This window comes from Plectrocnemia conspersa, unplaced genomic scaffold, assembly GCF_051122295.1.
Source record: "Plectrocnemia conspersa isolate PC_06_02 unplaced genomic scaffold, ASM5112229v1 ptg000010l, whole genome shotgun sequence".
In the NCBI taxonomy this organism is placed as follows: domain Eukaryota; kingdom Metazoa; phylum Arthropoda; class Insecta; order Trichoptera; family Polycentropodidae; genus Plectrocnemia; species Plectrocnemia conspersa.
The window spans coordinates 21153187-21165693 of NW_028277174.1; the positions used below are offsets into that span (position 1 = coordinate 21153187).

At 34.4% G+C, this 12507-nt stretch overlaps 1 protein-coding gene across 2 annotated transcripts in view; it reads right to left on the bottom strand.

Annotated features, from left to right (window-relative positions):
- Positions 1 to 5749: 5749 nt before the first annotated feature.
- The window catches only part of Appl (amyloid-beta-like protein), a 237073-nt gene continuing 230315 nt past the window's right edge, over positions 5750 to 12507 (bottom strand). The window contains exons 5-13 of one of the 2 annotated variants that reach the window (XM_088195805.1): positions 10549 to 10770; positions 10129 to 10481; positions 9802 to 10056; positions 9483 to 9725; positions 9179 to 9373; positions 8885 to 9112; positions 8644 to 8811; positions 7254 to 7427; positions 5750 to 6136 (exon numbers count right to left, since the gene is read on the bottom strand). In XM_088195805.1, the coding sequence (XP_088051931.1) occupies positions 6023 to 6136; positions 7254 to 7427; positions 8644 to 8811; positions 8885 to 9112; positions 9179 to 9373; positions 9483 to 9725; positions 9802 to 10056; positions 10129 to 10481; positions 10549 to 10770 (1952 nt within the window). In that variant the 3' untranslated portion in view covers positions 5750 to 6022. Of the gene's footprint in view, positions 6137 to 7253; positions 7428 to 8643; positions 8812 to 8884; positions 9113 to 9178; positions 9374 to 9482; positions 9726 to 9801; positions 10066 to 10128; positions 10482 to 10548; positions 10771 to 12507 lie in introns of both variants that reach the window. The other variant, XM_088195804.1, reaches the window with a different exon arrangement.

Sequence of the window (12507 nt, forward strand, 5' to 3'; positions counted from 1 at the left end):
TATGAAAGTTTTTATTATTTCAAAAAGCTTATTCCCTAAACTTACACATTGATTTTGTAATTTTGTAGTGAAAGAATGACTAGATGTTGAACGGTTTATTAACACTAGATTTACGGAACCCGTCAAATTGACGGATTTCTGATTTGTATTAGACAGTATTATTTTTTGGGTTTTTTTACTTTTTATATTTGAACAATGCTTTTTATATTTTTGGAAACTTATTTTTTAATATCTGGTCACTATACCTATTTTTAATGACAGCCGTCAAATTGACTGGTTTATATACGTAAATCTATTGTCAGACCCTTGGTTTCCGATCCTTTTGAGATTAGTTTCTAAGGATCGATGTACCTATTAAAAAAATATGCATTCAGAAAAGATTTTATTTACTGAAACGTATGAGTAATTGCCAATCGCAGAATTGACTAGTCATTGAAGTTACTGTCAAATCGTAGAAGTCCTATTTTTTTTAAAGTAAGCATAATATGAATTATACATATAGTGACAAATCATAATAAGTTTTTAATAAAGACAGATACTGAAAAAACAGATACAGACAAGAGTAAGTGTAGCTTCACACGTGCCGGATGGATTCGCCCGGCACCGGGCCGGCGCCGTGTAGTGGGGGTGGTGTTGTATGGGCTAGTACTTACCATTTCAGACGTGCCGGACGAATCCATCCAGCGCCGGCCCGATGCTGGCTGCCGGATTGTCGCCGGCCGCACTCACTACAACTGTTCGGCGCCGGGTACCGGATTGAGTGTGGTGGGGGTAAAACTCAAACATGAACCGAGCCGGCAGTCAGCCGTTGAGTGATTGTGGTATCTTGTAATAAAATTATTAAATATATTCCTCATGTTTAGGCTATAGCGAAAGAAATAGATCTCGAAATTTTAATTATATTAGTAGAATCTCTTTTAATTATCTTAGTAGAATACATACAAAAATAAAATCCTAACGCAAAATGCGTGGAAGGACTTATGTGAAACCGTTAATCCTAAATGACTGGCATCAGTTGACGGGGTATAGGTCGGGTTAGGAAGAAACCGGCCACGTGTGAAGGGTTTGTAAATGGCGCCGGTCCGGTGCCGGGTGAATTCATCCGGCACGTGTGAAACTACACTAAGAGAATATGTGATGTATAAATCTAGAAATAAATACAAAATACAGTTAAAGTAAAAATTAATAAATAAATACTATGAGATTTTCTGAGTAAAGCTACCATTTATAATTTGATTAAAGACATTTTATTATTTTTAAACTCACTACTTTTTTTATGTAATAATGTGAATTAAATATAATAGACATAAAAAATGTTTTAGACCACTAAAACACTGCTCGTGATAGATCCAAACTCATTAAGTATTCATTATAATTGCTCTTATTCATCCTGTTATTACTTTTTTTAGTTTAAGAGCTTACAATGATTAATCATAAAATATAATTGAAATAATTAATATAAAAAAAAGATGGTCGATAACGCAATGACATCTGTCATTGGGTTATGGTCCAAAGTATTTTCCATTGGTTTAGAGATTTAATATAATTATTCGAATTGCAAATAAACCAGGTACATGTTAACCGTAAACATGTTATACATAGTTAGTATTATGTACGAGGATTGAAAGTTAATGTGGATCAAAGTACCTAAACGCTAATAAAACGTATTTTTTATCTTGTCATGGCGAACGCGTAACAATGATTATGATGCGGGCGGTTATTTAACTGAATAAGTTTGGTTCCATTTCGGCGTAAAGTCATCTTATTAATCGCTCATGGCTTCTGAAAAATAACTATGAACCATAAAACTATGCACAATAATTAGAACCTGAGCACAATATTCCCACAGAGAACTGATAATGATATGACATAGTTTTTAAATTAATTTTATAATCGTCCTAAAATATCAGTCGTCGGTACGGGCCCATACGCACTGTCGGCTAGCCGCCGGCGACTAGCGGCCGCCGGCTCAAAAACGTAGGTAACTAGACTAGGCGGTTAAGCCGAGCGACTCGAGGTCGGGTAGTACATTCGCGAAGAAATTGCTTTATTAATTTTTTAGAGAAAAAAAAAATTATTTTAATTTCAATATAATATTCAATTTCCCCGTATGAAATATAAATGTATATATCTCACACAATTTTTTAGATGCTAAATTCATTAAATAAATCGAGAAGCAAGAAATAATATAATATAATTATACATATTATTTCACAATATTTTTTTTTCGTTATCAATATTCATATAAAATTATTGTATACAATTCGGGATTCAATTTCTACGATGAGCTTTTCTGTGTTCGACACAGAAAAGCTCATCGTAGCCATTTTGTGTGAATGATGTATAAGTCGCCTCGAAAGTCGCTCCTCGTGCGAATGCACTCATCTAAACCCATGCTTTTATAGGTTGCCGCGACAGGCAAGTCGCCTGTGAATCACCTCTGCACAGGATCGCGCCTGACGCTCCGGCGACTCGGCGCCTGCGTGCGTATGCACCCATTTAAAACCATATAAAGTACAGTCGCCGGGCGGCTAGTAGCCGGCGGCTAGCCGACAGTGCGTATGGGCCCTACTTGTCTTCTTTATTCTTACGTTTATTGTGCCATATAGTTATAATCAGTGACGGTTGGTGAAAATAGGAACAGGTGGGAAACAGATACCAGGGGGCAAAAAATATATTTATTTTTTATCGAACTAAACATAATATGTGTTATACATATAGGGACAAATCATAATAAGTTTTTAATAATGACAGATACTGAAAAAACAAAGACTAGAAATTATTTAAATATTTTAAAGCTGCTGAATATGTGACTAATTTCGCTAATTATTTTATCTAAGACATTTTTAGAATCTTCTTTCGTGTTTGTTTTATCCTTTTTAAAGGTATTTCTTCGCTATCATCTCAGGAATTAAATCAGCCATGCGATTCTGTACGAGGTTAAGGGATGATTCAAATTTATACTATTAACAATAAATTTGTAGTGCTTGGAGCCGATTATCGGACACTTTTATAATCCTGAAATATTTAGCAACGGCTTTCCTCACAAATTTTTCTCCTACGTACCTTATTCTTGGTGTTAAATAATAATAATACCAATTAAAGAAACTGACTGATTAATGAAGTTAGTAGTGCTTGCTTCGGCTTGAAATGCACAAAATATCAACCTTCAATTGAAGACTTAGAAAATGCAATTCAACAACAAAAAAGGCATTAATGTAAACAATTATTTGTTTTTGATTTTTTAATAAGTAAATATAACTCTTTTTTTACCAGGGCTGCTAATATCATAAAATTATGGATATTTAGATATTTTTTCTTTGGCCGCCTCCTCAGCTTGGCTGCTTGTCCTGGATTTGAAATATCCTCGAGATTAATAAAGGATTGGTCTTCTCTTTTTCTTTGCAATTTGTTACAAATGTCTGTCATGGCTTCGAATCTGACTGATGTAAAAAAGTGTAAAATATGTTGTGATTGCAGGTACATAGGGGTATTGAAACAAATTAAAACACAATTGTGTGTGGGTTTTATATTTTATTATAGATAAGTTAATTACAATAAATGGCCACAGAACACAAAACATTCACAAAATGACTAAGCTATATAAAATCTGAACTTTCCGCAACATCCCAACCTCCGGTCGAAAGAAAAACAAACGAAGATAATCGTACGGACACATATCAAATCTATTTCATTTTAAACATTCTCCATTAGAGGTAATTAAACATTTTTGTACAGTTCCCACAAATACGAAATATATTATTTTTTAATTATTCTTAATGGAAATAAACACCCTATGCACAACTATTGTATTATGTTAAATTCATTTTTTTAACACATAACACTAATCTTACACGTTAGTTTTACAGTTATAAGTTGTGTACTATCCAAAATATTTTTTACTACATCACGGTTAAAATGATTTTAGACATTTATTTGCAAACATTTCCGATAAACTGTACATTGATAAGCTTGTAAAGACTAAATATGCATACGCGTACGTACGAACGCGTATGCACATCATATATCATATTACATATACAGATATATATATATGTGTGTTTATATTAAATCTACAATCCGAAACTTAGGGTAATTACAAGGTATTGTGCTAAAAATATCCGGACGAATTCATGATTATATTTGTCTTTCTAATATTAATATTATTTTTTAGAAGAAAGCGGTCGTCTTCGAGTCGGCTTTGGCAAGCCGAACGGTCGTCGACGAATTGCGCTATACATTGATGTAAATCGCTTTTTGCAAAAACCTTCAACCTTTTTTTTTGTAAAAATATGTTGTACATTTTAATATTTTTTAATAAGATATATTTCAAGAATAAGGCTGGGATATATATGTATATATAAATACCGTACATTCAAAATGCGAACACTACTTTTTTATATGAAAATATATGTGAAACAATTCATGTATTGAAGTGGATCACATTAGGGGACATTCTCTCAGTAAAGTAAATTAACAAGTTTAGCATGATATATTTTAATAGAGAAATGGCGATAAACGATAGAGCTGCGTCCAAAACGGTTTTAGGTAAGATTTTATTATTTATGATATTTAAATCATTTATTATATATATATATATATCAATCATTCAATGCGATATGAAAAAACGGCACAAACTCATGTAGTTACGTATACATGTATATGTATATAAATATATTATACATATAAATATATACACAGACATGTATAATAAGTTACAATTATAATTATATTCTAGTATATATTATATATATTTATGGATGCATAATACGTACTATTCTTATACGTATGAGACGTATAATTCCAAAATCAGGTAAGTCGTTTCTGATAGATACTAATTTAGAATCGAGTGTTAAATTATTAAATATTAATATTTAATGGGCTAGCGTAGTATCAGTTGAAATATCAATGGAAAATTTTTTCATAAGTAAAACTGAACAGACTTATCTTATTTTGGAAATAGACTCCTCATATGCACAATTAGCAGAGTGAAATATGCCGCGCATTTAATTTCACTATTTACATAAATCAAAATCCCGTCGATAAAAAGATACAAAAATGGAATGAAAATTTTGGAAAGTCATTACAAACAAAACAACGTCGTCGAAATATATGTATAAGCTCATTTTCTTAGCGATTAAAAAAAAACTCAATTTACGATAACTGGTGACTAAGCTTTAGGATTAAACCAGTTACTCGTCTAATTTCCGTACAAAGTGTGTAATAAATATAGAAAATAAATATTAGAATATTAACGTATAATTTAGAAATATTTATGTACAAGTTTTTAAAAATTTACGAAACCGTTAATGAATAATAATATTACATTCATATAAATATTTAGCAGCCTCTATTTTTTTAAACATCCACAAGTGAAAAAAACTTCACAAGCTACCTCTATAAAGGTACACAATTACATAAATGACTTATGGATCATTAGTATACACAGGCGCTTATATCTATCATCTCAATAGCGGCACTATCAATAGTCCTAACTAACATGAGTAATTTGAAAAAAAATTAGTACTATGTAACAGCCATTATAAAATTAAAATACTATTATATTAAATATATATTTAAAAAAATCATTATATTTCTCACATTGTAAATAATATTGAAATTATATCTTACAAACGCATTATCATTGCTAACGACTTCAATGAACAAAGCGAGGGCGAACAACCGGTGATAGTTAACTCTGTTGACGACGCCATTACACGTAACGATAAATAATGATGAAAAACCACATGTGTGTGTATGACGATAAATATATTACAAATAATCCCAAAAGTAAAACTTCTTCTACAATATGATTATTAGATGGCTAATATAAATATTATAAAACTAACCCGTCTTATGTGAAATATTATTAGAAACAATATAAAAATATTCATTTCGGTTGTGAATAGAAAATATACGTACGCTTTTCATAAGCAGCAACTTTCCTATCGAACATAAACTGATATTAAATAAAGACGGGTAGATACAAATAAATTGTTTAGACGCTCTTTGCAGTAGCATTCTACTCCTTCACTTCGAAATATTTGTATGTTGGGTTTTCATAACCGTTAATTTGCATATTCGCAACATGACGTTCTTCAGGTGTTGGTGGTACGCAAGGACCAGTCTGATCGACCTGATAAAAAATAAAAATATCATTAGGATAGTAATAGATAACATAATAATATTAACAGTAGAATAGACGCACAATATCTTATAGACCAATATCTTGAATAATAACAATATACCTGAATTTTCTTTTAGGTATTGTATAGTATAATGTATTAGATGCAACTCTAACGACTAAGTTTTTCAGCAATTGTTGTTTTTTAACCCTTTGTTGCCGAATACCGGATACATTTGTATTTATTTAGGAGCAATTATCTGAGGTCAATTATGAGAAAATTGTCTCGGTCATGAAACATACGCACATGGATGGGGTTAACAGCTGAATAAGTGTTTCGTGCAGCCAAGGATCGGAAGGGATAGTTGGAACTTATATACAAGGTGATCGCCAATGTCTAGAATCAGACACGACACCAGATGAAAAGGATAGTATTGTTTTAAAACCAATTTTAATGTTAATAAAACGGGACTGTACTAAAAAAAGATAGAGAACATTTATAGCTCATGAGAAAAATAATTCTCTTGGATTTAAAGCGGCGAAAGATCGGCTCACTGCTACTGGTAAATGCAAATTAAAAGTACTCCTGATCTATTAATTTAAGAATCTTTTAAGACAATAACATAGATAATCTTTCAGCGATATGGAAATCTAATGCTACGGCACTGGTTAAAACTTTTTCACGGCTCTAGAATTTGGTCATGTATCAAGAAGGATTATATTGGGTCATGTAGAAAAAGTAGTCGTTCAGTGGTTGCATCATAGCCTGATTTAAATTTTGATGCTGAAGTATTTAATAATAAATAAAGATGTACATAGATTTAATACTAGAAACAGAGACAATTTAAGGATAGTTAGGTATATTAAAATGAGTACGGCCAGGGGAATAATATACGGAGGTGTGAATTTGAACAGCACCCACTAGTTCAATGCCTTCAGAACCAAAAGGCGTTATGGTGGAGAAATTCCTCAGCAGCACAATAGTACTACCGACTTTTATATTGTGGTAATTAACTTGAATTCAATTCTACTTGAAAATAAACATGCTAGAACGAGCGTTATCACTTGAATCAAGAAATTTATTTTATCTGCTTTTGCATTAAGTACCTAAAATTTCACATATACGAACCTCTACAAATCCCATTGCGTGTGGGCTAGCGGCACTACGACGCCTCATGACAGCCACACCGATAGCTACAGCTCCAAGCAAAGCAGCTACACCGACGCAAACTGCGAGGTAAAGGCCGCGGCTTGCGTGCGTCACACTATTGCTTCCGTACACTTCCCGTCTTACAGAGAATCCCTGAAATGCAAAGTAAAGCAATTAGACAATTAGGGATTGCAATAATACCGGGATTTTCAATACCGGTATTACCGGTATCCTTACTAATATTACTACGGACTCTTTATATAAGAGTATTGGTTAAAGTGTATTCAAATCGAATTTTGGTCAATAGGAGGGCGCAAAAACAATTATCACTTCTCAGAAGTCAAAAATTCACGTCAAAAGCAATAAAATCGTGTTGGCGCCGTCGCAGTGGGAACGCTCGGTAACGAGCGTTCCCACTGCGACGGCGACGGCACGATTTTATTGCTTTTGACGTGGATTTTTGACTTCTGAGAAGGGATAATTGTTTTTTGCGCTCTCCTATTGGTCAAAATTCGGTTTAGATATGCTTTATACAAATTTCACTTAGTGTAAGTCGTAATATTGTTATAAAGAATCTTAATATGAATGATGAAAGAACCATTTTATTGCTTTTGACGTGAATTTTTGACTTCTGAGAAGGGATAATTGTTTTTTGAGCTCTCCTATTGGTCAAAATTCGATTTGGATATGCTTCATTCAGTTCTCGCTTATTGTAAGTTGTAATATTGTTATAAAAAGTCTTAATATGAACGCTAGATAACCGAGCGTTTTCACTGCCATGCCACGATTTTATTGCTTTTGACGTCGATTCTAATCAGGGATCCCATTGAATTTGGTCATTTAATTAAATACCATGAATCTTCGTGAAATTGAAATATTAAAAAAACGATCACTGACTGGCGACTTTTGCCTCCCTCTGGAAAAAGCTGAAATGACGTCCCTGCAAACGACGTCATCAATATATATAATAATTGAAGTATTTATTGCATTTGTACATCTGTGTGTGACAAATATAGAAATTAAATTAAAATACAAATTTAAGAACAATAGCAGTAATTAGTGGGCGAGCACTAAGTCTCCCTCACGGAAAAACAAGTGCCATTTCATATTTAAAATGTTATTTTTATGAAAAAATCATAGTTGTGGTCCGCGTCCATGGGTTAATTCCCTAAAGAAAGCATCATTTTATTCTCAGCTTATCGCTCGGTAGTTCTAAGCCATGGAGATGTTTTCAACAAATAAAATGTAAGGATTTGAAAAAAATCTCATTTTGTTGTACTGATAGTATCGAAGGTCGATTTTTGCCCAAATACTGGTATCACCAATATCGGGACTGATCAGAATACTATAAAATAGAATAAATACTTACAGGCTCGCCGTGTCCAATCTCATGCATCATAGCATGCGCTGGTGGAGGATCGGGATGTGTTCTAGAAGCAGCTGCAACTTCATCTGCTATTCTTTGCACTGCAGCATCATCTACTGTTACTGCAGTGACAGGTCCTGAACTCGACGACGGCTGTGGTGAAGAATCCTCCTAATATATATATAATATATTTTAGATATCGAAGGACATTGATGATAGTTAAATTTTATGGTCATCTACGAACCTGGCTTTCTTGAGTGTTGCTCATGATGTCTCTGTCCAAGTATTGCGATGTGGGTGTTGCTGACGATGCCGGAACTGTAGATAGCGAAACTGAACTGCTAGGCATAGTCGAGCTGGACGTAGATTGGTGCGAGTATTCGGACGGAATGACAAGAAGAGATTCATCGTCGTCTTCGATAGACTCTTGTTCAAAAGTACCAGCCATTTTCTTGCCCAAAACGGCTTCGACCTACAAATGAATGTAATATTATATATTTGTAAAAAAGCTGCTTATATATTTGTATGAATGACAAACTCTGTGTCTTTCTTGACGGATATCAGCTCGTTGGCGTCCGCGCTGTTCCTTCCTCAATTTTTCTTCAGCCTTGATCCTTTCTTTTTCGGCCATCTTGTGTTCCACTTCAATCCTGTATTTGTCTAAAATAGCGGCTTCTAATTCTGGTGTCATAGAGAGCATAGAACCGGGCGTTTCATCCTTTGACCTCAGTGCCTGTTAAATATATATTTTTGATTTAAACATCATGAGATTTAGTATTAATTTGATTCAAATCAAAGCTAAGCTATGTATTGATAAAATTTTGTTGATAAAATGCACATACCTCGACATAATCGTCCATCAACTGTCCGATCTTAACTTCAAGTTCAGGATAACGGCGTAACATTTGCAAGCTGTGATTTACAGTGCGATCAATATCGACGAGTCTTTCCAGAGTTCTCGGTCGTTCGGCGGCTGCTCCTTCCGGACCTCCGGCTAACAAATGGCGATAATGTGCTATTGCGTGTGCTCGGTCCTTGTGAAGTGCGCGCAAAAGTTTCTGAAGACACTTTTGTACACGGTGCGTCTGAAATGTTTTGGAATGAGGCGATTATGGTATCTGCATATTTTGTGTATACGGGTGTAATGAGAGTCTGTATTACGTTTGGTGGAGTTTCAGCTAAAGCGCGGGTGTAGCAAGCCAAAGCGTCCCGTCGCCGCTGTGCAATGTGAGCAAGAACTCTCTGTTGGTGCAAAGCGGCCAGTCGCCTCTGTTCGGCGGCGCCGGCCCGTTCCAGAGCTCTGACGCCGGCTTGGAACCGGGCGGTCATGCGTCGTCTGAAACCGGCCGCCCCCCGAGGGTCCGAAGCGCGCATTTCCTGGTACTTTTCCTCCAGCTCCGACCATTCCTTCATTACCTTTGTGACCTATAAGCATGAAATTGAATATGTTCTATTGTTCGATGAATCAATGATAAGTGACCGACTAACCTTCTCTCTGTGGATCTCCTCCAAACGCTGTTGGGCGTCTTTGAAGCTTTGGTGCTCGATCCTGGGATCGAAGTGCGTGAAGTAAGGATCTTGCGTTGCAGGTGTTTCGCTCGCTTTGGGTGTGGTAACTACGGGAAGCACCGGAACCCTAGTGGCTGTCGTACGAACCGGAGCCGGTGTCGACGTAGAGACGGGAGCGCGAGTCGTACTGGAGGCCCATTCTTCCCATCTTCCGAATCCATTGTCGAGGGGATCGTTAGAATCGGCGGTTTCATCATCATCGTCGTCTTCTTGAGACTCAGCATCGTCGTATTCGTCATCGTCAGTAGTTTCGTCAATATCATCTTCATCCACTAAAAATAAAAAATACGTTAATACGCAATCTTATTTATAACCTGTCTAAATATTAGCTAATCTTACTATCTGAGGCACCATTGCTAGGAGCAGGTTCATCGGCCATCTCTTGTTCATCTTCATCGTCGTCCAAGTCTTCAGCATCATCATCGTCGTCGTCATCATCATCGTCCAGAGCTTCGTCGGCCATATCACCTTCTCCGGCGAGAATATCATCGTCTTTAGATAGCAAGTCAGACTCCGGTTTCAACAGATCCAAATCGATGGGTTTTTTTACTTTTGAAATGTCTGTAAAGAAAATGAAATACGATTATTAAAGTTTTTATGACAATTGTTGGAGATTTCGATCGTTTCGTGACGAACTTTCCAGGCGGCCCCAGGCGCCACGCTGACCAGATCGATATTTGTGAGTCACACTGTTACGTAGTTTGTTTGATTATTGAAATAGAACTACGCCCCAAGGACGGCTATCTGCGGCAGCCTCGATAGAAAATCCTCGAGCGTCTGCTAGTTTTAATTTCGATTGTACTCGAGTAGAGAAGCATCCGCCTTGACCTCATTTGTTGAATGATCTATATGTTCGCTTTGCACAGTGAAAATGACGCGGATGTTTAATTCAATGAGATTTTTTGGAAATATTTAATTTCCTGAAAGAAAATACGATACAGATAAAACGAAAATAAAAAAACGACCACATTCGAGTCAGAAGATAAATTACTTCGAAGTTATGACGCTATGAGTTAGGTATGACAGATGAATCTTTTTATAGTTGTGTATATACTACGTCTACTAAAGTTTGGTTATTTTTCTAAACATATTAAATATTAAAATACTTTAAGCGTAAATATTGTGTCTCATACTCATTGTATCCTAGCATTAAACGTGCTTGTTAATGTTGAACAAAATAATTCTTAAGTAGACGTTCCCAATTATAGAAGTTTCTAACGAGATTGAAGGATTAAAGTGTTCCTGAAAATGTGCCGGGGATTTTAATAGTGGAATGAGTCATACATATATCCCTCGTTCTGAGATAAAACGACTTTAATAAAACTGGTTTACAGCGATTTTGACCCATGACATTTCTTTTGTAAAATTAAGAAAGTAGAACAGTTTTCGAGATACTGCTAAATTTTAGTATATTATATTTCATTCTAAAAAAAGAGCTTTTACTTAATTGTAAATATCTTTAGTTCTAGTTGGCCTATTGTAAAGTATTTTATATTAAATTACAGGTAATTTTCTATCGTCTATACAACACTTTCCAATCAGATTATCAATTTAGGCACTATTTATGAATTTATCGACGATTTTGGATCATTTTTACTGAATTATATAATAAAACCAGGTCTAATTTTTTTATTGAAAAAACAGTTTTTTTTTAATTGTGTTTACATTTAATTCAATATAACATACTTTGCAATAAGTACGCTAGAAACTTTTTTTTCAGAATGAAAAATACGGAAATTTAGATAGTATATCTTAAAAACGGTTCTACTTTCAAAATTAAATTAGCCTATATTTTCGAATTCAGCGCGCGATTTTACATAAGAAAGGACTGTCATGGGTTATAAAAAAAATTTAATTTTCTAAACTAGTGTAAATAATTAATAGCTCTAATATTTTTTATATATAATTACGTGTTTTTATGCCTGAAATGACTAGGTAGTATAAAATCAACGATGATCTGATTTAATTAGACCTTGTCGAGATAATACATAATTGTTACGTGGCAATAATTAAAATTAACGCATTGACCGTGAGATTAAAACTTGTCGCAATTTGCGTTAAAAGCGCAGTAAACAAAATGATGTTTAGTAAATCTGTAGTGTCGGCTTTATTGAAGAAAAGCAAAAAATTCCGGGGTTTACAGAAAATCGAAACTTGTTTGGTTGTAGGTAGAATCATAGCGATTTTTATTATTATAAATATTTGTATGTACATATTTTTAATATTTAAAATGAATATTTTTTTGTTATATTTATAAAAACTACTAAAAAGGCAATTTCAATTATATATACAAAATAA